Here is a 27526-nt window from a genome sequence, read left to right on the forward strand (position 1 = left end):
AAAACGGTATCTCCACCGTGCAGGAAGCCTGAGCAGTGTTCAGTGTTTTCAGCGGAGGCCATCTGAGAGTGGATTGTCCTAATTGCACCAACCTGCCTAAATTCTTTCCAATAGGATTATGAGAATAAGCGTTTGCCCCCTGGTTTTGGATTTCCTACACCTGTGAGGCGGTTTTTCTCACCCTTTGTGAGCTTGTCTGTCCATCACAGTGCCACATTCTCAGCTTACACCTGGGAGTTGAAAGCAGCTCTGCAGATAAAGAGCTTACAGAGCGCACCGTGTGTCGCGGAAATTCAGGGAGAACCGAACATTCTTCACAAATTCACAAAGTTTAGTTCAGATCTATAAATCATCTTTCTCTGTCGTTGTTCTACACATAAAACTGGCAATATGTGAATTATTAAATCTGAAAATTCATGCAAAATCAAACCACTGGTCTGTAAAAGTCATTATGGGATGTACTGGTTCTTAATAGTGATGTAGTGCTTAAGTATAGTTTTGATATATTTGTGCTTTAAGAAGCTTAGAGGCAAATATACTCTTAATTCCCCTGCAATTAATACAAATATTTATAGTTTGTAGTTAATTTGCAGTCTCATAATAAAAATATTCTAATAAATTATGATGTATTATTATGGGCCTAGATTATATTTTGAACACTGCAGTACTAGGATTAAAATGAGCTCCACCATTACTACATGTAACATTAAAAATGAACACAATATCCGAATATTTATCCATATATCTAAAATCTGAAATGGGTAATTCTGTAATTTTTCTTTTCTAGGTATACTTAAATACTACTACTTTCATTTTATTTTATTACTTTTAGTTTATTACTGCTTTATTTAATTTAATTTAATTTAATTTTATAACACCTTTTATTTTAACCCACAAAGACCCAGTGCTACTTCTGTGGAAGTTCCCAAATAGTTTTTTCTCTTTATTTAACTTGATTTAAGTGATTTATCATCATTTATTATAATATTATCCTCTGTATTTTGTGTTTTCACAGTAAAAATCTGGTATTTTCCTATATTTAATGGGATGTACTCTTTCATAATAGCGATGTAGTGCTAAAGTATAGTTTTGATATATTTGTGCTTTAAGAAGCTTAGAGGCAAATATCATACTTTTAATTCCCCTGCAATTAATACAAATATTTATAGTTTGCAGTTAATTTGCAGTCACATAATGAAAATCTTCTAATAAATTATGATGTAATATTATGGGCCTAGATTATATACAGATTATTTTATTTATTTATTTTTATTTATTTATTTATTTATTTATTTATTTTAAATTTTATAACACCTTTTATTTTAACCCACGAAGGCCCAGTGCTTCTTATGTGGAAGTTCCAAAATAGTTTTTTTTCTCTATATTTAACTTGATTTAAGTGATTTATCACCATTTATTATAATATTATCCTCTGTATTTTGTGTTTTTACAGTAAAAATCTGGTATTTTCCTATATTTAATGGGATGTACTGGTTCTTAATAGTGATGTAGTGTTTAAGTATAATTTTGAAGCTTAGAGACAAATATCATACTCTTAATTCCCCTGCAATTAATACAAATATTTATAGTTTGTAGTTAATTTGCAGTCACATAATAAAAATCTTCTAATAAATTATGATGTATTATTATGGGCCTAGATTATATTTTGAACACTGCAGTACTAGTATTTAAATGAGCTCCACCATTACTACATGTAACATTAAAAATGAACACAATATCTGAATATTTATCCATAGCTCTAAAATCTGAAATGGGTAATTCTGTACTTTTTCCTTTCTAGGTATACTTAAATACTACTACTTATATTTTATTTTATTACTTTTAGTTTATTACTGCTTTTTTATTTTATTTTATTTTATTTTATTTTATTTTATTTTATTTCATAACCCCTTTTATTTTAACCCACAAAGACCCAGTGCTACTTATGTGGAAGTTCCAAAATAGTTTTTTCTCTTTATTTAACTTGATTTAAGTGATTTATCATCATTTATTATAATATTATCCTCTGTGTTTTGTGTTTTTACTGTAAAAATCTGGTATTTTCTTATATTTAATGGGATGTACTCTTTCTTAATAGTGATGTAGTGCTAAAGTATAGTTTTGAAGCTTAGAGACAAATATCATACTCTTAATTCCCCTGCAATTAATACAAATATTTATAGTTTGTAGTTAATTTGCAGTCACATAATAAAAATCTTCTAATAAATTATGATGTAATATTATGGGCCTAGATTATATTTTGAACACTGCAGTACTAGGATTTAAATACGCTCCACCATTACTACATGTAACATTAAAAATGAACACAATATCTGAATATTTATCCATATATCTAAAATCTGAAATGGGTAATTCTGTACTTTTTTCTTTTCTAGGTATACTTAAATACTTCTACTTTTATTTTATTTTATTACTTTTAGTTTATTACTGCTTTTTTATTTTTATTTTATTTTATTTTGTTTTATTTTATTTTATTTTGTTTTGTTTTATTTTATTTTATTTTATTTTATTTTATTTTATTTTATAACACCTTTTATTTTAACCCACAAAGACCCAGTGCCTCTTATGTGGAAGTTCCAAAATAGTTTTTTTCTCTATATTTAATTTGATTTAAGTGATTTATCATCATTTATTATAATATTATCCTCTGTATTTTGTGTTTTTACAGTAAAACTCTGGTATTTTCCTATATTTAATTCACAGATCATGTCAATTTCCATAAAATTGAGATTAAAGGTAAAGGTTATTATATCAGAAACAGAGAAAACTGAAGAAAAAGTGACCTTTTCAGTAAAATATATCACTAACTTAATATAAACCCATTGTCTCCATCCACTGTCATTGATCCAACTCCATGGGTTTTACTGATGAATCAATGTTGTAGAAGATGACGGTGTTTCCACGTTCACTGCGGAGCCTCTGAACATCCATGTGGGTCATATCTGATGACCATGAAAAGATGACAAACTGCATTTTACACCAGTTCTTTCCATGTATTAATAGGATTAGTGGATCAACAGGTATTAAATTGTATAGATCAGGTTGTGGCAGCTGCTGGGGTCTTTATGGGTGAATTGCTAATTTCACTGAAAAGGTCTGAGTTCTTCCTCTGCCTCTCTGGACTGAATTTTAACCTCAGTAGTGTAGTTTTTATATGACTGTTAATAACCACAGACTATCAGCCTAAACATTAATATCCTATCCACTTGTAAAATGATCAGGTTGAATTACTTAGCTCACAGGTGTCAAACATGCGGCCCGGGGGCTAAATCCGGCCCGCCAAAGGGTCCGATCTGGCCCATAGGATGAATTTGTGAAATGCAAAAATTACACTGAAGATATTAATCAATAGTGTAAAAATCCTGTTATTTCAGGTTCCATACAGACACATATAAACCAATTAGATCTCAGTTGGGTCAGACCAGAACAATACTGTTATTATAACCTATAAATAATGACAACTGCAGATTTTATCTTTGTTTTAGTGTAAAAAAAAAAAGTAAAATTACATGAAAATGTTTGCATTTACAAACTATCCTTTTACCAAAAAAAATTAATAACCTGAAGAAATATGAACAATATGAAATGTCTTGAGAAAAGTAAATGCAATTTCATCAATATTATACCTGTTACTATATATTTTGTGTATTTGTAATTGTAATGTAAGTTGTAATGCACATGTGTAAATGATAAACTGATGCAGAATATTGTTAAAACTGCACTTGTTTTTCTTAGACATTTCAAGTTATTCACGTTATTCAGATTTTTAAGGAAACAATGTAATTTTACTTATTTCACTGGTATTATTTTAGTGGTCCGGCCCACTTGAGATCATATTGGGGTGAATGTGGCTCCTGAACTAAAATGAGTTTGACACCCCTGACTTAGCTGCACTGGATTTAAAAACTATAATGGTGTCTCTCCACCTCCAGATGGCAGCCAAGTCCATACAAGTAATGACTGACCCCAGCTAATATGTAAATACTGCAAATTATTCATGAATTCACATCTAATTAGAATATCAATCAAATAGGAACTCAGGGATAAAGTCACATCCTACACTTTCTAAATGGAAAATCTTTAAGTTTGGGACAATTAGTCTGTATAGGTAAAACAAAAAAGTCCAAATAAACATGAAAATGACACTTGTTGCTCTGATAGGTTGAGACAAGTGTTTTTCCACTTCCACATGTTAAATAATACATGTACAAAATCATATTATTAATCAGTACTGAAAATGACTCATTACAGCCTAAATTAAGCACTTACTTTGTTGTTCTTTGAGGTCTTCTTGGGTTGTTTTCACCACCACAAAACATAATTAGATTTAATTTCCAGCTGCTATAACTCCTCTCTTTAGGAAACTGCATTCTGGGACAAAACAGCCAACACTAAAGGAGATGTATTCTGAATATTGGGTCATTCCATGTAATTTCATCAACTGGTCCCCACCTGACCCTCTCAGACTTTTCTAAATTTTTACATACTTTTTACATAGTTATACGCCCCCATATTTTAGCCATAAATGCCTGGGGGTGAAAACGTCCACATTTAATTTGAACATTTAACATAGAAGGATTTATAGAGGCAAGTTATGCTTGGTGTCAAAATTTAGGGCAATTCCTGTCCTTCCACATGGTGTCTTCTTTTACTTTTAAATTTTGACACCAAGCACAACTTGCTTCTATAAATCCTTCTGTGTTAAATGTTCAAATTAAATATGGACGTTTTCGGCTAAAATATGGGATTTATAGAAGCAAGTTGTGCTTGGTGTCAAAATTTAGGGCAATTCCTGTACTTTCACATGGTGTCTTTTATTTTGTGATCCTACCTATCCCACATGCTGATATTGACCTTTGAATCTGAAGGTTGGACAGATATTTTTGATTTTCAGCTGTTCATATATCATACATAACATAACATAGGACCTTCATTTTACACAGATCCATTCCCTAAGTAGCCAAGATATAGCACATAAAATTTCTAATGAATATGATAATTAGTTTTTGTGCAATGAGTGGCCAAATGTAGCATTTTAGAAGTTCGCAATGGATAAAATCTCAACTTTGTCATTCTCTGTAACATGCAATTATAAATTTGAAGTAAATATTTTCACATTTCTTAGGACTATAGATTCCTGTGAAATGATTCTGAAAATTTCAGACCTCTAGCTCTTGTTGTTCAGAAGTTATAGAAGCCTAAAAATAGCCGAAAATTTCAAGTCTTAATTTTGGTCGCAATTTTAGGGTACCCCCTACCTACTTCAAATGGTCATAACTTTGGAACTATTTACAATTAAGCCTTGAAATTTTGGATTTTCCCATCATATATAATGTTCTATAAGTATGTAAAAATTTAGAAAAATCTGAGAGGGTCAGGTGGGAAATTTTCTTAAAATCTGTTGATTTCATATGGAATAACCAAATTGATAGATTTTTAAGTGTATTTACAGTTTTATCTTATTCAGTCTGATATAAAATACATCCCCTGTAAAACTAATGACAGAAATATTTCCAAACAATATATTTCTCAAGTCTATCTATCCTTCCCTGATGTAGGTGAAGAGAAATTATGGGTTCAATTTAAGACATGATGAGGTGAGTTTAAGTTCCAGTAACTGTGTGATGTACTCATTTACGATAAAACCACTTTGCGTTTGGTAATACTATAGTAGTCATCATTTTGCATCACAGTGACTCACACTTTTCACAGAACGCAAAACGCAGCTGCAAAAAGAAGTTATGTAAGAAACACTTGTATTTTCATCTGACACTTCAGGGCAAGTTACAGTTACAGACAACCTCTGGCCTCCTCAGTTTACAGATTCAAATCTGGTTCAAGTTAGCAGTGTTATCATATGTGCCTTTTGTTGTAGTCAGATTGTTTCCAATCAAAAACAGTAATACAATACAAGAAACATTGAACATTAAACATCAAACAAAGTGAATACACTAGCTCTTTTAAATCATTTAGCCTCTTATTTCTTAACTCAGTTTAGAGGAGGTGGTGTGGCACTGTACATAATTACTCAAATAACACAAACGATTGGCACCAAAAACAGTGATATTTTATGGATGTGCAAAGGAGAGATTCTCTGTCTAGTGTCAATTATTTATTCCCATTGTTATTCATATTTGAGTCACTAGGTGGCACCCTGAGGCCACCAAACTCCTGTGTGTTGACCATCCCCTGCACATGCATGTGTGTAAATGAAACAAAATCAAAAACAAGCACTAGTTAAATGAGATGAAAAACGCCACCAATGACAACTTTCTCATGCAGGTCTTGTTGGCTAGCTTTGGCTCCTTTGGTTTATAGACCACAGTGTATCATGGTCCTCTTCTTTTTTTTCTTACCACTTTTCACACAAAGCCTTTTTCAGTTTCCAAGTCCTAAATCCACCTCTTCCTCAGCAGTAGTAGTAGTAGTAGTGTTCCTAGGTGCGCTGTTGAAGCCTGTGTTTCTGTGGGCTCCTGACCGGATTGTATAGTTTCAGCTTTAAGCTTACGGAGGAACTAGTCTGTAGTTTAGTGTTGTTGCTCACTGAGGTGCTACAGTGGGTCTAGAGCAGGTCAGTTCCAACTGTGACAGTCAGTCTTTGACAAGCCTATAGATGTGATGTTGTGCGCCATGCTCGCTAGTCGACACTTCAAAAACGTAGGCTATGCACAGCAGTGTCTCCAGTGTGTCTCTGTTAGTCACCACCTGCAAATAAACACAAAGTTCAGTCAAGTTATGCAGGAGAAAATATACAACCCATACCTGAGATTTTATTCTAAAACTCAGTCTATATAGTTTCATATAAATGCTATGTGTTTCCTTTCTTTTACAAAACATTCAAAGGAAGACTGAACAATATGGCCAAAAAATTAAATCACAATTACAGTCGCAGAAAAAAATAATTAGACCACATTTGTTTTCTTCAATTTCTTGTTCATTTTAATGCCTGGTACAACTAAATCTACATTTGTTTGGACAAATATAATGATAACAACAAAAATAGCTCATTAGAGTTTAATTTCAGAGCTGATATCTAGACATTTTCCATGTTTTCTTGATAATAACCAAAATCACTTCAGTTCTTTCATCAATATCTATGGCATTGTACTGACAAAAACAGTGCTTTTAGGCATTCCTTGTTTTCTTTTCTGTCTGTTTTAGTCACATGATACACACAGGAGTTAATACTTCATTGCATAACCATTGTTTTTGATGACTTTTAATGGTCTAATCATTTTTTCTGCAACTGTACTTTTCAATTTTATGCATGAAACTATTTGTCATATACGATTAGAGAAACACATTCATAATTAACATATTACAAGAAGAAAACAGGTTGTAGAAAGTGTGGGGGAAAAAAAATCACAGTATTTATCTAAGACTTCACCAAAAACCTTGGGAATCTATTTTTAGTGTCATTCTATGATAGTTTTATCTTATAGGTGGAGAATTTAATTATAACCCTGAAAAATGAATACAAGGACAAAATGTGCAAAGATGTTCCACGAGACAATTCTTCCTTGTATTTATCGGACAGCTGACAATTACTGCAAAATATTCACTGTCTAATAATACACTGTATATCAGTGTTTTTCAACCTTAGGATCAGGACCCCATGTGGGGTCGCCTGGAATTCAAATGAGGTCACCTGAGATTTCTAGTAATTGATAAAAAATTTAAATAGAAACTTACTAATAAAAAATATACGATAAGTTTAGAGCACAGGTGTCAAACATGCGGCTCGGGGGCCAAATCTGGCCCACCAAAGGGTCCAGTCTGGCCCTTGGGATGAATTTGTGAAATGTAAAAATAGATATTAAGAAAATAATCATTTTAGTTTAGGTTCCACAAGCAGACCAAGTCAATCTCCAGTGGGTCAGATCGGTAAAATTCTATCACAATAATCTATAAATACTCACAACTCCACATTTTTCTCTTTGTAAATGTAAATATTTTCATGTATTTACACTAAAACGAAGTATAATTAAAAAAAAAAATATCTGAACAAATGTGAAGAACCTGAAATGTCTTTAGAAAAATAAGTGCAATTTTAACAATATTCTGCCTGATACTAAATGTTTGTGTATTTGTAGATCCACTGTTATCTGTATATTACAATGTGTATGTGGAAATGATAAACTGAGGCAGAATATTGTTAAAATTACACTCTTTCTTTCAGTTTGTTCAAGTTATTCACATTGTTTGAAAGGACAGTTTGTAGATGTAAACATTTTCATTGTTTAATTTGACTTTTTTCACTGTAAAACATAGAGAAAAGTTAGGAGTTGACATTATTTCTATATTATTATGTTATTATTTTACTGGTTCGGCCCACTGCAGATCAAATTAAGCTAAATGTGGCCCCTGAACTAAAATGAGTTTGACACCCCTGGTTTAGAGAGACAATCCCAATACATACAAGACATGACAAACTGTGAAGCTGAAACTGAAGCACTGTGGTACTGTTTATCTTTCAAATGTTCATTGTGGTCGGTTTAAGATGCTGCAACTCTTTCATAATTCATAGTTTAAGTCACAGGTGTCAAACATGCGGCCCAGGGGCCAAAACTGGCCCACCAAAGGTTCCATTCCAGCCTGTGGGATGAATTTACAAAGTGCAAGTTAGGGCATCAAACTCAAAAATAATATCATAATAACATAGAAATAATGACAACACCAATTTTTTTTTCTCTTTGATTTAGTGCAAAAAACATTAAATTGTGAAAATGTTTACATTAACAAACTATCCTTTAACAATAACATGTGAATAATTTGAACAAAATGAGGAAATGAAGGAAATTAAGTGCAATTTTAACAGTTTTCTGCCTGTTACTAAATGTTTTGTGCCTATGTATAAATGATAAGTTGAGGCATAATATTGATAAAATTGTACTTATATTTCTTAACAAATTCCATTTTTTTCCCAGGTTATTCACATCCTTTTTGTTTGGATAGTTTATAAATGTAAATACTGGCATAATTGAATGTTATTTTTTGCAATAAAACAATTTGGAGTTGTCATTATTTATTGTTTATCATGCTGTTATTTTACTGGTCCGGCCCACTTCAGATTAATTTGGGCTGAACGTGGCCCCCGGAAGAAAATGAGTTTGACACCCTTGGTTTGAGTTATTGTTTGTTCAGTATTAATTGTCAGCCTTGTAAATCACAGCTGGACTGACTGTACATATCCTGACCACGGAAAATAAAATCCTCACTTTGTGCAGTAATCTACACCTGGCTTTTCTGCCTCTGTCCATAATAATATACATTATATAAACTAAATGCCATCTAAAATTAATGTTTATTTACTAGATAGTATAGCAAACTACTACAAGATAAACACAAATTAGTTTTAGCAAAAAAAAAAAAAAAAAGGCTCCATTTTGACTATATGGGATCACCAGAAATTTGTGATGTTAAAATGGGGTCACGAACCAAAAAAGGTTGGGAACCACTGGTGTATGTTATCACACCCCTACAACTGACTGTAAGTAATTAATTACACAAAATCAATCTGGTCCTAATGTTAAATTATAGCCTCAGATAAAGACGTTATGGGATCACTTGTACGTGTCTGTCTCTCAGAGGGATTATACAAAAACTACTCAAGTGATTTTCATGAAATTTGGTGGAAGTTTAGGGCATGGATGAAGGACAACCCCATAACATTTTGGAGCAGATTCCTAAAAGAAGCCTGAAATGTCTATTATTTTTTTTCAACAGTGCAATACAAGGCTTTGGAGGACATATGCATAGTTGGAAACCCCCTCTACCTCTATATACAAGGCTAATTTGTATCTAAAAACCTAACAAGAGTGGTATAATGCAAAGGACACAATAAGTGCACATCTGTGTCAATTCATCAAGCTCAATTGCAGTACATTGAATAGAGTCCTTGTTACATATCGATCCATTGTGCTCAGTTTTGCAGTTTGTCCTTGTCCTTGTTGTCTGTGTATGTGTGTGCACATGAACTGTTCATGGTTAATATGAGCTAAATCAGCCCATTGAGAAACCTAATGACATGCTACCATGTAGTCGTCAGTGTGGGCTCAATATGGTCATTGTCCCCTGGCCAGTAGGAATGCAGCCGCCAATGGAAGGGACACCGATGTCTTTGAACCCTGGTGTTGAGGACCACTTTGTTACTATGGTGATGCACTCTACTTCATTCACTTCCTTCTCTGTGTTTGCTCACCAGCTCATTCAGAAAAGTCCAACACACAATGAAAACCACCAAATATATCGCTGTAAGGAACCATTAAAAACGGTCTTCACAGGTAGCAAAATATTATTGGCCGTTTTGGGAGTTTTCTGGTTCTGTGCACTTCAATACTATTCACTTATTCAACAAGAAGACTTACAAGAGCTACTAGTTTCTGCAAAGTGAGAGAGATTGTTAATTAAATGTGCATATGTCATTTTCCTTTGTACTTAGATCGCTTCTGCAAATGGGATTTTGATCTCAATGAGACTTCCTGATTACATAAAGAATGAATAAAAAGCGAAGAAAAGGTCTGGAAGTACAGGCATAGTTACCAATAACCATGGTGATACATTTTGTGGACTACTTTGCAAAAAGTACGTTCACCAAAATTTCACATAAATGTCTGTTAAATATAATCAATTCTTTTACATCATCATTTCCAAAAAGCTGGATCATAGTGTAAAATGCAAATAAAAACAGAATAAAACTAGAAGCACTTGGAGAGCGCAGTCCTCTGCCAAGGCAGATCAGTGCCCCAGATTTGGATGAAAATATCAGGAAATATTGATACTGGCACAAGGACCAAATGATTCAATTTTGGTGGTGATCAGGGGTGGGGGGCACTGATCTGCCGTGGCGGAGGTCTGTGCTGTCGTTTCTAGAAAAGCACTCGTAGAGCGCAGACCTCCACCAAGGCAGATCAGTGCCCCCCACCCCTGATCACCACCAAAATTGAATCATTTGTTCCTTGTGCCAGTATAAACATTTCCTGAAATTTTCATCCAAATCCGTCCATAACTTTTTGAGTTATCTTGCACACAGCCAGACAGACCGACAGACAGACAAACCAACGCCGACAAAAACATAACCTTCTTGGCGGAGGTAATGACAGGCTAATCTCATAAACCCATATTTTATTCACTGTAGAGCACAAAAAATATATCAAAAGTTTTAACTGGGAAAATGAATCATTCTAAGAAAAACAATAAGGTAATTTTGGATTTGACGGCAGCAGCGTGTCTCTAAAAATGGAGGGTTGGAAAAGTAAGTGGGAATAAAAAAGAAACAGCTGGAGGGGGATTTTTCAACTAGTTTGGTTCATTGGTAACAGGTCGGTGATATTGGATATTTAAAAAAAAAAAACAAAACATCAAAATGGGTAGTGGTTCTACATCTACATGTGGAACAATTTAAGAATAACATTGTCCAATGTAAAATTACAAAAACTTTAAATGTCTCATCATCTACGGTATGTAACTAAATCAACAAAATCTAAATTCTGTGAGAAAAATGGGGGAATGTTAGTGTACAGAGACAAAACTGAAAATCAGTATCAGATGCCTGTGATCTTCAGGTCCTCAGGCAGCACTGCATTAAAACCAGGCATGATTCTGTATTAAAATCACTGCATGGATTCAAGAAAGCAGGAAATTCCAGAAATCCTTGTATAGGACACTGAGTCTATCATGCAAAAAAGAAACCCTATGTACACTGTTGCCCATAAAGTTGAAATAGTTTAGTTTTTAGACACATTCCTCTTTTTATTCCTATTTATACACATTAGTCATCACCTTTGACCAGGTGCAAGTCTAAGTTATATTTTATCTAAAAATAATAAATCACATCGTCATACTCACTTTAAGACAAGAGGTAAAAATATTCTATTCCAACATTATGTGCAACGGTGTATGTGCACATACATGATCTAGAAATAGTGTGTTCTCTGGTCCAAAGGGCACTTAAAATGTACTTGTTTTGTCATCAAATTGATTGAAATTATTGTCAGAAGCCATGGACGCTGCATCCTCTTGACTAAAGAAGAAACAGACCATTCATCTTATCATCAGAACTGACTTCAAACGCCTGCTTCTGATGATATGGAGATGCATTAGTGCAGTGTTTTTCAACCTTGGGGTCAGGACCCCACGTGGGGTCGCCTGGAATTCAAACAGGGGTTGCCTGAAATTTCTAGTAATTGATGGAGAAAACCGGAGAAAACACCTATGTAAAGATATGCTTTTAGGTCAAATTTTTGAGTATAATTTTGATTTATTACAATTTTGATTTTATATAATTAATATTTGGAACCAATATTCACTTTTAAAGTCTTTGTAATGGTTCGTTAAGTATCTTTGTGTCATTTATGCAATAAATTATATACATTTTTCAAATCGGATTTTATAATTTGTGTGTTTTTTGGCCTTTTGTGTTGATATAGTAGGTTAAAGTGAAAAAATAATTGGCAGATGAGATAGATGAAGTTGTGCTGAAAAAGCAGATACTAAACATGGCTATAGTAAACATTTCTTTACATAGTATATAAAGGCAAAATCAAAAGAACTCAAAAACAGCCAAAATAGGCTCAGACCCCTAACGGTTAAGATGCTGCATCTCTTTCATAATTCACATTTTGAGTTATTGTTTGTTCAGTATTAATTGTCAGCCTTGTAAATACAAGCTGGACTGACTGTACATATCCTGACCAAGGAAAATAAAATTAATTTCAGCAAAAAAATGTCTGTTCTGAAAGTCTGGGGTCGCCAGAAATGTGTGATGCTAAAATGGGGTCACAAGCCAAAAAAGGTTGGGAACCGCTGCATTAGTGACTATGGAATGGGCAGCTTTCACATCTGGAAAGGAACCATTCATGCTGAAAGGTATATACAGGTTTAGAGGAACATATGCCCCCATCTAAACAAGGCTCTTTTCAGCAGAGGCCTTCCATATTTCAGCAAGAAAATGTTAAACTACGTATTGCATCTGGTAGAACAGCTTCATGGCTGGCTTTATGGTAGAAGAGTCTGGGTACTGACCTGGCCTCCCTGCAGTCCAGACCTTTCACCAATTGAAAACATTAGCTGTAAAACACTTCAAAAATACCACAAAGAAGACCCAGGACTGATGAGCAGCGAGAATTTGGTAAAAGATGGGACAACATTACTCTCCAGAAAATACAGCAGCTGGTTCCCAGACATTTACAGTTGCTAAAATAAGAGTAGATACACGGTAGTAATATGGACCCATCCCAAGACCTGCTGAAGACATGTTACTGCCAAAAATAACATATAATCAAAATGACCTTATGCTGTTTTAAATGGTGTATTTTCTCAGTTTAAGGATTTTTGAATAGAATAGAATAGAACAGAATAGAATAGAATAGAACAGAATAGAACAGAATAGCTTTTATTGTCATTGTGTGTTCAGGTCACCCTTTCATGCATGAATTATGAGAACCTTAGTCAAGATTTTTTTTTTTTCTGGAGTGTTTTTATACCTCCTTAGGCATAAAAAAAAATTGCCATCAAGTTTTTTTTTCATGGAGTTACAAAAATGGCCATGCATTTAATTTTTTAAGTACAGAAACATGTATTTAAAACCCAATATCAGAAAGTAAAATGAAAACAATGAAATAAAAACATCTTTAAGCCTGCTAATTTGATGTTTTCTCACATTTTAACATACTCTAATGCTAGTTATTACCTCATATATTATGCAAAATACAACTCTTTTTGTCTAACAAATAACAACCGATTTACACTTCAACATGTTACTGCAGATCAGGTTTATCAAGAACAGCAAAGTTATAGTAATGGTATGAATTGCAGTGTATTTTGGGATGCTGCATAAGTGTCCACTGTGTTGGCTGATATGGAACTAATACAACAAAACCTAAAAATATACAAGAGAACAGCTGGAGAATAACTGTCCACTGTAGTGACAACAATGCATGAAAGGGTTAAATTAGAAGTGCTACTCCGCACAGTGCAAGCAATATGAATAAAAAAGTCAATACATCAGAAATTGTAATCACGAAAGAAGACTAAAAAGTAAAATAAGAAAATAAAATATGAAATTTAATAAAAGTAGAATAAGAATAGAACTAAAGTAGAATAAAATAAAAATAGACATAAAATATGAATTGACGCTATTTACAATATTAACAATATTAATAGTATGTATATCTATGAATATTAGCAATATTAACGGTGTGTATATCTATGAAAGTCTATAAAAATAACGCATTTGTATCTGAATAAATATTGAATAAAATATAGCATTGTTTTTTTAAGAACAGAGGATTATTTGTGTGTTTTCTGTGTTTTATTGTGGATAAATGGCAGTTTTCTGAGATTTACAGATCATTACCTCCGCCAAGGAGGTTATGTTTTTGCCAGGGTTTGTTTGTTTGTTTGTTTGTTTGTTTGTCTGTCCGTTAGTGTGCAACATAACTCAAAAAGTTATGGACAGATTTGGATGAAATTTTCAGGGTTTGTTGGAAATGGGATAAGGAAGAAATGATTAAATTTTGGTGGTGATCGGGGGGGGGGGGGGGGGCACTGATCAGCCTTGGCAGAGGTCTGCGCTCTCCGAGTGCTTCTAGTTGCATTCTGTTTTTATTTACATTTTACACAGCAGCCGAGCCTTTTTGGAACTGGGTTGTAAATGTGTATATGTAATTTCCCATTGCACTCTTGCTAATGTGGTCTTTATCTCAAAAAGACTTCCTGATTAAATAAAGAATAAAGAGAGGAAGAAATGAAAAGGTCTGAAAGGTCATATTAGACACCAATAGCCAAAGGATCATCACAAAATATCATATTCATGTAAAACCCAGACACTTCTCCTGTTTTACAACTGTAGACTGCTTGCAATGAGTATTTTATTTAAATAAATATAAGTTTGTATAAGAATGTTACAGGAAAAAGAGACAAAAGTTTTTCACACAGATGCTCTGTATACTCCTACAATCTGTTTACCTGCAGAATAGTGAAATTCTCCAGTACACTGTTCATCATGTACTTTTCTGGCAGATGTTTAAGCTTGTGGATGAAATTGATCATGTATTCACATAATGGGGAGCGGTGAATCCGAAATACGTAGCGTCCATTCTCAAAGCGTGCATACTCTGTCTAGGAAAACAAAACAAGCATCAATCAAGCATGTGGTTTTATATATCAGAACATATATATGGGAGTTTAAACCCCATTAAGGAATGAAACGTGAAATCTATTGTAAAGAAAAAACAGGGATACATATTCCACTGAAACTCAATTGGTTACATTCGATATGAACATCTATGTGATAAGCTGTAATATGTGTAATATAATACACCTAATGCAGCATATGGCATGCTAGATATGACAATAAACATATTTCTTGTGACAACCGTAATCAAATGATGAAGCCATTAAATATCATCATGTGGTCTACTGAGGCAGATGGCTCTACCTAGGGATGTGTATGTGTTTATATTGTACAATCCATCAGCAGTGGGTGGGGGGAAGGGCCACCATTGTGTCTAGTTAACGGGAAGCATAACAGTTAGTCATGCTGGGGGAGATTTGTGAACCACGTCAGTTTCCTGACCACAGATCAGTGGTAAGTGACTGGAATGTATCACCGCTTGTATCAGTTATTCACTCCTGTGTTTTATAATAGCCGTTAATGATGTGGTCACAATCTGTTAAGGATTAAAAAAAAAAAAACAGTATACTTCATACAAATTTTTACAGATGCCTACAAAGGTCTGCCTAGCAAAATTGTTTCTAAATTATATAAGGGGCTACAGAAATTAAATGGAAACAACACATATGTTAAATCAAAATGGGAGGATGGCCTGGGTATTGTCTTGTCTGAGAGTGACTGGTTTGCAATGTGCAACACACAACCAATATCTACGAGCACTAAAAGATGGAGGGAATTTGGGTGGAAAAGCCTGATCAGATTCTTTATTACACCACATATCACTACTAAAGTAAAGGGACATCAACAATATTGTTGGAGACAGTGTGGGCACGCAATTGCTAATCATTCTCACATTTTCTGGACTTGTATAAACTTGAAATCTTTCTGGGAAAGGCTTTTTGAAATAATTGAGGGTATTATGACCTTCACAATTCCTAAGGACCCCAAATTCCTTTTGCTGGGACTGCTACCTGGACATGTATTAGAGAAAGAAGACAAATACCTCTTTAAAATTCTTATAATCGCTTCCAAAATGGCCATTACAAGGAACTGGCTCAAAATGGATGCACCTCGTGAGGATCAGTGGCTAGCTATAATAGAGGAAATTTACCCCATGGAAAGACTGACTTACTACCTATGACTCAAGGAACGTATCTTCATGAAGCGCTGGAGAAAATGGCTGGACTATAAACAAAACAAAGCTCAATTACTACTGTCTGTGATTTCAATATTTTGTGTTCAACCAGTGACGCCTGGTTTGTGTGTTTTGTGTGTTGTATTGTCTATTTGTTGAAAAAAACAAATAAAAACAAAGTATGAAAAAAAAAACCAACAGTATACTAGTAAAGGCTACAGTTTTATATAAAAACATGCTGTAATATGTCCTAACATCATTTAAATGACATTGAAAAGTTTTCACCTCCCCTCATCTTACCTCCACTTTTTCCACCACCTGTTTGCCAAAGGAGCACACCTTGGTGGATGAGGTGATAATCATGTTTTCAGAGCTCTCATACTGACTGGAGACACCATAGAAGAAGCTGCTGTCATCCTGCAGGTTTACACTAAGGTCAGCCTAAAGGAAAGAACAAGAATACGTGTCAGGCTCAACAGTTAAACATCAACACATGCTAGTCTCACCCAAAAGACCTATGATTAAAGACGTATCCTCCTCGTGAAAGACTATATGTGAGGATTTGCTGCACTAAGTTAAGTTGAACATTAACCTCCTTATCTGAGGGCTTGTATGTTGCACTGCACATGAATCTAAAGTCTCAAGGATATTCAGTAACAGCTTCATAATCTGTTTGAATATGGCACGTTCTACATACTCCCAAAAACAAATCTCAAGGAACACGTGCCAGCCTCACAAAGACACATCACCCGGAGTGTTATAGCTCAACAAAGCTTGAGTGTGATTCTCCGTAAAGCCATAAGGCATCTAATGTTCAGATCCTCTCTGGCTTGTCAAATCCAGCTTCAAGATTCACAAGATGCCCTCTGTTTTTCTTTGAGTGCATGTTTTGTTGTAGGACAATAATTTTGATTTTGACTGTTTGGTCCATTCTGTTCTAATGATAAGACTTTAAACGAGGAGGGAAGAAGTAATGTTCAGTTCTTTACTTTTTTTTTTAATTAAGTTTTCATATAAAGAATGTAGATAAACACATTTGAAAAACAGCTTCCCGGACATCATGAAAACATCTCCAACTGGAGCCAAATGCAGAGAAACAGTTCCAAAAGACGTGAAAGTGGTTTGGCAATGTGTTAAGAAGTAACACTTTTCAAAACATCTGTGTTGTGCACAAAGAGCCAAGTTGGATCAACATGTTCATTGTGATTTTATTTTGTGGTTTAGAATCGGTGTGAAGGCCTGACTCATTTCACTTGCGCCTATGACATGTGAGTTTATCTACTTTCTTTCAAAATTCAACTTTCACTGTAACAAACAAACAAGTGCACATTGTCTTCATCTTCAGGTCGGTGCACATTCACCTATCTTTGGTCCTCTCATTATTATAGGGTTGAACTGAAGCAAGTATAATCTGATTTTGGATCAGACTGAGGTGCTGTGTCCTCTGTCAGACAGCTGGGCTGTTTTACCTTTTCCCCTGTCGGGCTCTTGTCTCCTAATGGGCCATTGAGACACCGCTCACCCTTCTCTCATCTCTTCATCACCCTGTTCATCTTCATCCTTAGCTCATGTAATTCCTCTATTTGTCTTCATCCCTGGGGCCTAGTGACCCTCCCCGAACCACCATTCCCTGCTTCCCTAACAGCCTGCGAGGGAATTCATCCAATTACAATCAGCAGCGTGCAATTGGCTGATTAGATCATGGTGGGCAGGCTGGCTGTGTAACAATTTAGCAGAGCCAGCTCAAATCGGATTCCCTCGGCACTTCAAAGGCGTGAGACAATCCGTTAGGACAGGGCCACGGGCGCTAAGGGGGTGACGGGGAAGGTGGGGAGTGAGGCAGGGCAGCCAGCGGCCGACAGAGGGGTTTGCTGGAAATTCAATCTAGAATGCCATAGCTTTGGAGGAGGGCCAGTCGCCTGTCACCGTCACCATGCCAACCTGGGCCTCAGCACACCCCCGAGTCATGACCTGCCACGTGGCTGTGTCATTGCGGCAACATCAAATATGTTTTTCCAGCCTTTTACGACATCTTAAATAAGGTTACAGTATTTTTCAGATGTCTTAAGGATTTCATTTCACTTATTTTCATGGCCACGAGCATCTCCACTTCTTTTTTTCCCATTATGGGTGTCGAAATGCTCAGCTGTTTTGTAGCATTTCTGTGTTTTGTCATGGATACCTTGAGAATTGGAGGACCCCCCCCCCCCCTTGGGAAACGATAAGATGAATAGACTGAGACAGGACAGTGTTATGAGCTGTTTTCCTCAAGCTGGAGATAACATGTCATAACTGTTGAGTGTACCGCATTCTGACATGAATCAAGAGAGTAATATTTCACTGATGAATGACTAGCTAGATAGATGCCACTGAACATTTCCCAATCACTTGTTCACACTATCTGTTAACCTATTTCTATCTGTATCTCCATCTCGGTGTTGCACTATTTTTCTTTATGATATACGGCGGGGCACTTCTTCCCCTCCTTCCTCTCACCCCTGAATAAAATGCCATAGCTGACCAGCTGCTCATCCCAAGGACTAGAGAAAACTCCCTCCAATATGGTGTCACTCACAAATGTCTTTTATCTCTCCATAATATATAATGTGGTAGTCAAACACAGCATGCGAGAAGATTAATGCCATACATTCCATCTGGTGGAATGAGATTGCAAAAGTTGTCTTTGAACTTGACACTGACAGTATAACTTCAGCAATTAAATCTTTTTTGATAGGAACAGACTGCACATTTGTAGCTCTTTCATCAAATTATTTTGCTTGATCTTGACACAGTAAAAACATAACTTAAGGTGCTTGAGTATCTTGATATCAGCCAAAATGTCAGCTAAGTACAGTGCTTCTTTGTGAAAAATGCTTAAAACAGGGCCTCATTGTGACAACAATCAAATCCAGCCCCTCTGTCCAAGACCCCAACAATGTGCGTCTGGTTTTGGACTCTTTGGTTTTTTGGGGGGGAGGTGTTTGTCTATAAATAAATGTATGGGGGGCGTAAGGGTTGGATAGTCTAATAGTGCAGGGACAGGTGTCTGGGCTCACATTTCCCCTGGTGAAAAGATCAGACCTGCCACTCTCCCCAAGGCTGCTGTCTCACACACACACACATACACACACACACACACACACACACACACACACACTACAGTCATATATACAAACACACACACAAACATCAAATAAACCACCAATCAGGTCACTGAAGCAATGACTTTCCATTCACTCTAGCTCTAAATCGCACTTAAGTTCCTTTAACTCCGACGCTTAAGCTATTTCAACACAGTTAACACTGCTAGGCCATTAACAGCCAACAGGTGCTACAAAACATTAACAAGAGAATTCACTGTACTCTCACTTCACCTTCATGACTTGTGGAGGATTATGTGCTGCTTATATGGTGCACAAAGCAAACTGCACATACAGCAAAGTCTGTAGTAGAGTGACATTTATCAGTAGAAGTGACTGAATGTATATGAACTGAAGTCATTTTTAGAGCACTGAAATTAAATTGTGGAAATAAATAAATAAATAAATAAATAAATAAATAAATAGGTTTACCCAAAACTTGACAAGAAAGAAAGCGCTGTGTGGCCCTTTGTCAAAAAGCTCTTTCAAGCCTCCCTTCTTCTCTGGAAACTTGTCGTAGATCTGTCGGATGTCCACAGATTCCAGATAGGGGTCGCTGTAGCTGGGGTTGGACTGGCCAATGTGTACAAACAAGTGCTTGTTGAACTGGAGAGACAGAACTGCATTTTAGGTGATGAGCAGAGCCAAAAATGACAAATGTTCAGATTATTCAATTGTTTATTAAACTAAGTACATCACTCACAATTTCATATGATGAGACAAATTCCACAGAAAATGAATCAATTCAGAAAATGTGAAGAAGAAAGGAATGTATGCTGGTATTAACAACATGAAGGATGTAAACAATATGAAGGATTGTACTGCTATATTTAAGTAAACCTACAAACAACTAAGGTAGAAATATTTTTATTAAGAATAATGAAACTCCAAAATATGCCTTTAACCTTACAACCATTATAAAGACATCCGTCGGCTTATTACCTCCGCCAGGAGGTATTGTGATGGCTTTGCTTTGTGTGTGTGCGTGTTTGTTTGTTTGTTTGTTTGTTAGCAAGATAACTCAAAAAGTTATGGGTGGATTTTCATTAAATTTTCAGGAAATGTTGATACTGGCACAAGGAAGAAATGATAAAATTTTGGTGGTGATCGGGGGTGGGGGGGCCCACGGGGGGGCCCCATTGATCGACCTTGGTGGAGGTCTATGCTCTCCGAGTGCTTTTCTTGTTATTAGGAAGCATCTAATGCGGCCATGGCTCAGGTGGTAGAGCAGGCCGTCCAATAACTGAAGGGTTGGTGGTTCGAATCCCACTCTGTCCTAGTCAGTCCATTGTGTCCTTGGGCAAGACACTTCACCCTCCTTGCCTCCAGTGCCACTCACACTGGTGTATGAATGCATATGAATGTTTGGTGGTGGTCGGAGGGGCCGTAGGCGCGAATTGGCAACCACGCTTCTGTCAGTCTGCCCCAGGGCAACTGTGGCTACAGATGTAGTTTACCACCACCAGAGGGAGAATGTGAGAGCGAATGAATAATGGATCAATAATGTAAAACGCTTTGGGTGTCTAGAAAAGCGCTATATAAAATCCAATCCATTATTATTATTAATATAACCAGATGCAGAAGTTTCAGTCACAATAAGAACATTGGAAAACAGCATCAAATCCAGTTGAACATTTTCTTCCAATCAGAAGAGAAGCAGTTACATTTTTGCAATTATTATTTTTCATCAGTGAATTGCCAAAGCAATTTGTAGCCGTATGGATTTCCTATGTTTGTAGGAGTCTGTTTACACTCATATGAGCAAAGAAAAATAGCCTTAGCCTTGTACACAAAAGCTGAGTGGCCTTCAGTGAGTTTGTGAAGGTAAACACATTGGTTGTCTGTGATCTGTAAGGTTCTGCTCTGGTTGGTTCTGTCATATGCATCTTCTCTTGAAAGAACCAATAGCCATTATTCCTTAAGGACTTGTGATATGTATTATCTGAATGATCCCTGAGTTCGGACTGAAATGGGGAAGCGAGCCTTCAGTTTTGCTGCCCCCCCCCCGCCTGGAATACTCTTCAGTCGGAGCTGAAAACACCACAACTCATTTCACTCCAAGTGTTTAGCTGACTGGACGGTGACCACTTTTAACTGTTCGCTGACCTCAACTTAATATTCACTTCAAAAATTTTGTTGTTGACCTTAACTCAATTGCACTGTAAAACTGTGTCAACTTTTAGACAATTTCATTGTGTTATTACCAAATTATCTTTATTGTTTTTTATTTATTGTTATTACCCAGCTTTTAAACCTGTTTTCATCATGCCATGTGCTGCTTGACCCCTTGGCCAGGATGCCCTTGTAAAAGATGTCTCAATCTCAATGAGAATTAATCTGATTAAATAAAAAAAAATTGAATTAAAAAAGTTAAAAAATAATTTAAAAAAACCCCAAAAACTTTTGTTTATACAAAACAAAAATGGGCAAAATAGGCCAAAACCTGACCCTCACAATGCTTGCTTAAATGAATGCTAGCCCTTGGTCAAATGGAACTGTTGAACCCTGACCTGTGGCATCCACTGATTTTCTATTTTTGTAACAAAGAAAGATCACAGTTTATATTGATACTTTATTGGGGGTGGTTGAAAGGCATATCTAAAACATATCATCAAAATGCATTTGGGTTGCATATGTCATAGTAGCAAAATAGTCATTTAGTGATATGACTTAGAATAACATAATAATGATGTCCCAGTCACTGTTGGAAAAGAGATTGTTACATGCAAACATGTTACAATTAGACAGAGACAGTTCTTTCCTGTTTTCTACTCACAGTTTCTGGGTCTTGAGGTTGCTCCAGGAAAGCTGAAAACTCCAACATTCGGAGCTTGGAGCTGGCAATACTTCTGCCCTGCCAAGGGGGGGCACCGGGAGACATGGACAGCCCTGCTGTACTTTCATAACCTGTGTTTGCAAACGTAATATCTGAATTCAGCAATGTACAAAACTTGAAATTATAGTGATATTACAACAGTTTCTGTGAGCTTTGGTGAGCTCTTCATCATGAGTGTTGTCTCTTTGCTTGGCTGGCATGACAGGCCTCTGTCAACACAGAAAAGGGAGGAAGAGCACCCACCTGTTATGGGGGTCGGGCCGGATGCTTGCATGGTGTAACTCTGCTGGGAGAAGGGCTTAATACTAGAGAGACGAGACAGACAAGAGGGAGAGAGGCATGTTATGCACCATCTCGGCCTCATGACCCCATCTAGCGTAGTAATTGGACTGCAAAGACGCAGGGGGCAGAGTGGTATGCAACATGTCAGACAGCTGAGGACTTTTCTTTACTGTTGTACTGATATGTTGTAATTTGTTCTGAAATGAACTCCCTGATTGAAACGTATCTAGTGCTTTGTAAGTTGATCACAGTAAAAATGACGGATAATACTGTAAAGCTGAGATAATGACTACTCACTCTTCATGTCCTCCTGGCTGTCCTGGAAGTGCACCATGCCAAAACTGAGAAAAAGAAACTACATTACACTGTGTTGCATAGACAATACTTCTGATGAACAGATAAGTTAAAGAGAACAGTCAGAAAAGTATGTTTAGGTGGGCAGTCATCACATCATAGCACAACTTCTGTGGAAATTATTAATTGTTTTATTGCTTATTTCACTGGTTTGGCTTCACCTCTCATTGACATAAATTTTTATTTCCAACTTGGAGCTCATGCTTACAACACATTGCATGTTCACCTGGGATTAAATGTGCTACACAAATGAAGTTCTCTTGTTTATTCTCTTATCATCAGACAGAATGTTAAAAGAATATGAGCAATATCAAATGTGGCAAGTCTTTTAAATTTTTTCTGGTAATGTGAATGCAGTGATGAAGGGAACACTGGTTAAGGACTCACCCCACCGGTAGTGGGGTAGGCTGGCCTAGATAGGCCCTGAAGAGCCATCTTGTTCTGGAAGGCTGTGGGTGAGATGATCTGAGCTGAGGACATGGTGGCCATACTTTGCAGAGCCTTGTCTTTGGCAGCCTGGTCCTGCAGTGAGAGACGGAGAGTCAGACAGTTCCGCAAAAAGAGAATACTTATCAGACACCATTTAAGTCAGCACCCTACTTCACCAGTAACACAAGCAGGCCCCTAAAAGGGGAAACGTAGGGCTGAGGCCAGCTTGCATCATCGGTGAATCTCAGCCAAGCAAAGAGCTGAAGAGAAAGGTGATATTACAGTCAAGGACCTTTGGGTCAAGAGTTAAGTTTATTGCTTTGGCATGGGAAAGCCGGTGATGACAACTAGCTTCTGTTGGAGGTCATGGTGGAGGATGAGACAAGCAGCAGAATAATATATTAATAATACAAAAGTTTTAAATTGTCCAAATGACGATAACATTAACAATGGTAATTATTTGCAAAAGTTAAAACAGGTTATTGCTTTGCCATACCGTAAGGTGATATACCTCTTGTTTTTGAATTCACTCCTTCAGCAGTTTCCAAACCACAGAGGACTACAAGCACTTGCCGCCCAGCCCTAATGGGCAAGGCCACACAGTGCATTCTTCTTCCCAGAACTGGCTAACACAAGGGCATAGCTGAAATATGGGGGGTACATGTGGTAGGGAGCTCAGTTACACCAAAGACGTATTTAAAAAGGGCTGTCACAGAGGCCAACCCTGTGACCGATGCTGGGTCCTGCCAGCTGAACCCTTGTGGCTACCGTCCAAGGTGAGGGAGAGTCCTGTTGCCCGCTGTGACTGAGTATGCGGATGAGAAATGTAAACTGAGAAAGTACTGGGGGCGCAGGGATGTGTAAGCTCTCTGTGAACCGTACAGGAAAACATTTATTGAAGTACTTACCAAATGTAATACCTGGAAGGAATAATGCAGGGATTAAATTGTCTCCAGTTGCATTTGGTTCATCTTGTTCATAATCATATAAAGTATGCCTTAGGCTTTCTGAAATATATTCACATTTCATGGAAATGTGTCAGGAACTCATTTAAAACCAACATTAATTAGAGAGTGCAATTAAAATAGCCTACTATCTGCGCATTTGCGTTAATGGAATGCGAAAACATGACAGTACAGAGGCCATAGGTGTTGAAATACTTTTAACAAATTCTAAAGCTGAATAGTGTAGAGCAATAATGATTTCTCACTCCCTCCGTCTGCTCCTACTTCACTTAAATAAAATCATGATGATAATAATCTTAGCTGAATGGATTCACCATAAATCTGTATTAGCTTATCTCAAATAAAAGTGTAAAGAAAGCAATGACACAGCATAGAAAGACCAAAGTTTTTTGGACATACAGCAAAGCACTGTCATAGAATAGAATAGAATAGAATAGAATAGAATAGAATAGAATATTAGAAAAAATACAAGATATAAAGAAGTGTGTGATCGAAATATGCGAGATATACTGTATGAAAGGCTGAAATTTCAAAAAATGTTACATTATTTTTAGAAAATACACTCAAATATGTATTAAGATTTCATGTTCCTCTCACTCATAAGTACATTAGCAACATTTGTTAAATCTTCCAAATCAATTAGTAAATAAAAAATCAGATAAAGGTTGACTCACGTAGCGTACCTTCAGCTTCACCTGGATCTCTCTGGCCTTTCGTCGTGCTAGAACCTGGATGTGACTGGACACCTGAAAGACACAAACAACAACAGTTAAACCTTTGCATTCATGTTGTTTTCTTCCCTGTGTCCCTGTTTTATTCCACAGTCCGCAGACACGCAGGTTAATTGGGGATGCCAAACTGGCTGAAGATGCTATGACATGTCAGCGTACCGTGCCTCTCACCTTATTTAAGATGACATGTGTTTCAGCACCTAGCACTGATTACAAGGATTAGCAGTTTTAGAGAATAGACTGATGTATAGCCGAGCTCAAATGGCATGAATATAACACCAACGTGATTAAATTTATTTTGGAGCATGGAGCCTTGCCATAGATAATGAGGAGTATGAGTCACAGTCATAACTTTTTGTTTTCTATTTAATATATTAACTGAGAAGCAAAAGGTTTTTTTTATTGGTTTATTTAATAGGGACTATGCACATTTATGAACAAAAAAAAACACCCATATAAATATGACAGAATTAGTAAAAATAACTACTTTTCATCTGCAGTCCCTAGGCAGGTGACAGAAACAAGACATAAAACAGCCAATATTAGTACATCACTTATTTGCTATAAATAAAAAAAAAATAAAAAAATACACTTGATGATGACATAGGCATAATCGAAACAAACAAACAAATAAACAAAAAATAAATAGACATAGGATGATCACAGGAGCATTAGCCTATACATTCACCTTCTTCCTTCATACTTACTTACAACTAAACAGAGAAAGTGTATGGGTGATGAAATGGATGTCAATTAAAAATAAGTGCATCTCTGGTTTTCTAGGAGCCACTGTTTTGAGTGAGTTTTAAAAGTGTTGTATGTAGGACACTCTCTTATAGGGAGGGGCAGGCTATTCCAAAGTTTACCTCCTACTACTGACAGTATGTTTTGGCCAAAACTGGTGCGTCTGGATTCACAATTCAGACAATTCCCATTTACAGAGGCCCGTGTACTACCTCCGCTTTCAAGTGAAGCAATTTTTTCACATTTTCTCATTTTTCATCCTTCATACCCACCTATTTTAGATGCTGTTTGAAATGTCTGCTATGATGATCCCATTGAAACCCACAAATCGAACACATTACTTTAAATTGGTCTATATGCCAGAAACTGCTAGAGTTTTGACCTGTTTAAAAGCAATTCCATTCATCATATCACATACATTTCATTAAAAATACAGTAGAATTTGTATCCTGGTTTTCCCCTTATTTTATTTTTATTATTTACACATTTCATTCCATGCGTCTGATTTGTATGAACCACATATTTTATGTTTAAGCCAATCAAAAAAGAGTTGTTGATCCTATTTTTGTCACTGTTTAAAATGTTCTTACGTATTTTCTACTGTTCACTTCTGTTGATCCAGCAGGGGTCCCTCTATTCCTCCATCTGTCATGTTATCCATCTCTGATCCCTCTTTGCTCCCCCACCCCACTCATCTCCAGTCATCTCTTTTTTTATTCCCACACTGACTCTGCCAGATGACTTAGCAGGGACCCCAACTCTCCACATCCATCACTGCCCATACATCAGTTCTTCCATATCGAATACCGTAGTGAGGATAGAGTTCCAAATCCCTTGCCCATCCCGCCTAAGTCTCCCATCCAGATTACCATATTCCCTGACTTCTTTCCCCCTCTAACAAGCACCCAGCCCATGAGGTGGTGAAGAAACAACACCGACATACGATCCTATAGCATCTGTGCATTGGGCCCTAGCCCTAAATCAATCGTCATCTCTAGACCTCCAGAGAGAGGAGTGGGGTGAGGGGGGTTACCCAGGGTGTTGAGGCATCACTCAACAGGAGAGGACTTTCTGGAGGGGTTTTAAAAATAGGGGTTGTGACAAGTGGCTTTTGCAGAGGACTCACCTGCTTCCTGGTCCGCGTCTTCCCCGTGCGAAGTTTGATGTACCGTGCAATCAACTCATTTCGTCCTGTAAGGGTCCAGAAAACAACACAATGTTAAATTAATTTAATTAATTAATTTCAGTTCAAATTTGTGCAATTCATCATTAAAAAAGAGACAACAACCCCACACACACCCACAAGAAATGTTGTGTTTTATTGGCTGTATGTTTCATTTAATGAACCATTAATAGTATCAGATAATATCCTAGCAGCTCAGTGTTAACAAAACTAAACTGTTGACAGATAAAACTAGAACAGATCTTAAGCAGTCATGTGAAGTAACACAAATAAACTCGCCACAGAGTGCGGTCGGAATAATGGTCTATAGCAGCCTATGTCTGATGGATTTATTATGTTCTTCGTGTAATTCATGTAAGAGATGTGAGACACAGTAATTCATAGCATATTTATGCAAAGATGGTGAAAGCAGAAAGTGATAATGATAGTGTTATTCTTGTAGAATTACCGTCTTATCTTAACATGCTATTGCCCAAATATATCTTGAGTTATTTAGTCTTAAGATAGATTTGTGAGCCAGCATGGCCTGCT

General features: G+C 36.4%; 1 protein-coding gene across 3 annotated transcripts in view; it reads right to left on the bottom strand.

The window, feature by feature from the left end:
* Positions 1-5760: 5760 nt before the first annotated feature.
* The window catches only part of tead4 (TEA domain transcription factor 4), a 39772-nt gene continuing 18006 nt past the window's right edge, over positions 5761-27526 (bottom strand). For 2 of the 3 annotated variants that reach the window (XM_030136946.1, XM_030136944.1), the window contains exons 2-11: positions 26939-27003; positions 25012-25083; positions 23331-23465; positions 22887-22930; positions 22551-22612; positions 22248-22378; positions 19904-20077; positions 16632-16772; positions 14989-15141; positions 5761-6726 (exon numbers count right to left, since the gene is read on the bottom strand). In XM_030136946.1, coding sequence (XP_029992806.1) covers positions 6613-6726; positions 14989-15141; positions 16632-16772; positions 19904-20077; positions 22248-22378; positions 22551-22612; positions 22887-22930; positions 23331-23432 — 921 coding nt within the window. In that variant the 5' untranslated portion in view covers positions 23433-23465; positions 25012-25083; positions 26939-27003 and the 3' untranslated portion in view covers positions 5761-6612. The remainder of the gene's footprint in view (positions 6727-14988; positions 15142-16631; positions 16773-19903; positions 20078-22247; positions 22379-22550; positions 22613-22886; positions 22931-23330; positions 23466-25011; positions 25084-26938; positions 27004-27526) is intronic. The other variant, XM_030136945.1, reaches the window with a different exon arrangement.

This window comes from Sphaeramia orbicularis, chromosome 6 (assembly GCF_902148855.1).
Source record: "Sphaeramia orbicularis chromosome 6, fSphaOr1.1, whole genome shotgun sequence".
Taxonomy (NCBI): Eukaryota; Metazoa; Chordata; class Actinopteri; order Kurtiformes; family Apogonidae; genus Sphaeramia; species Sphaeramia orbicularis.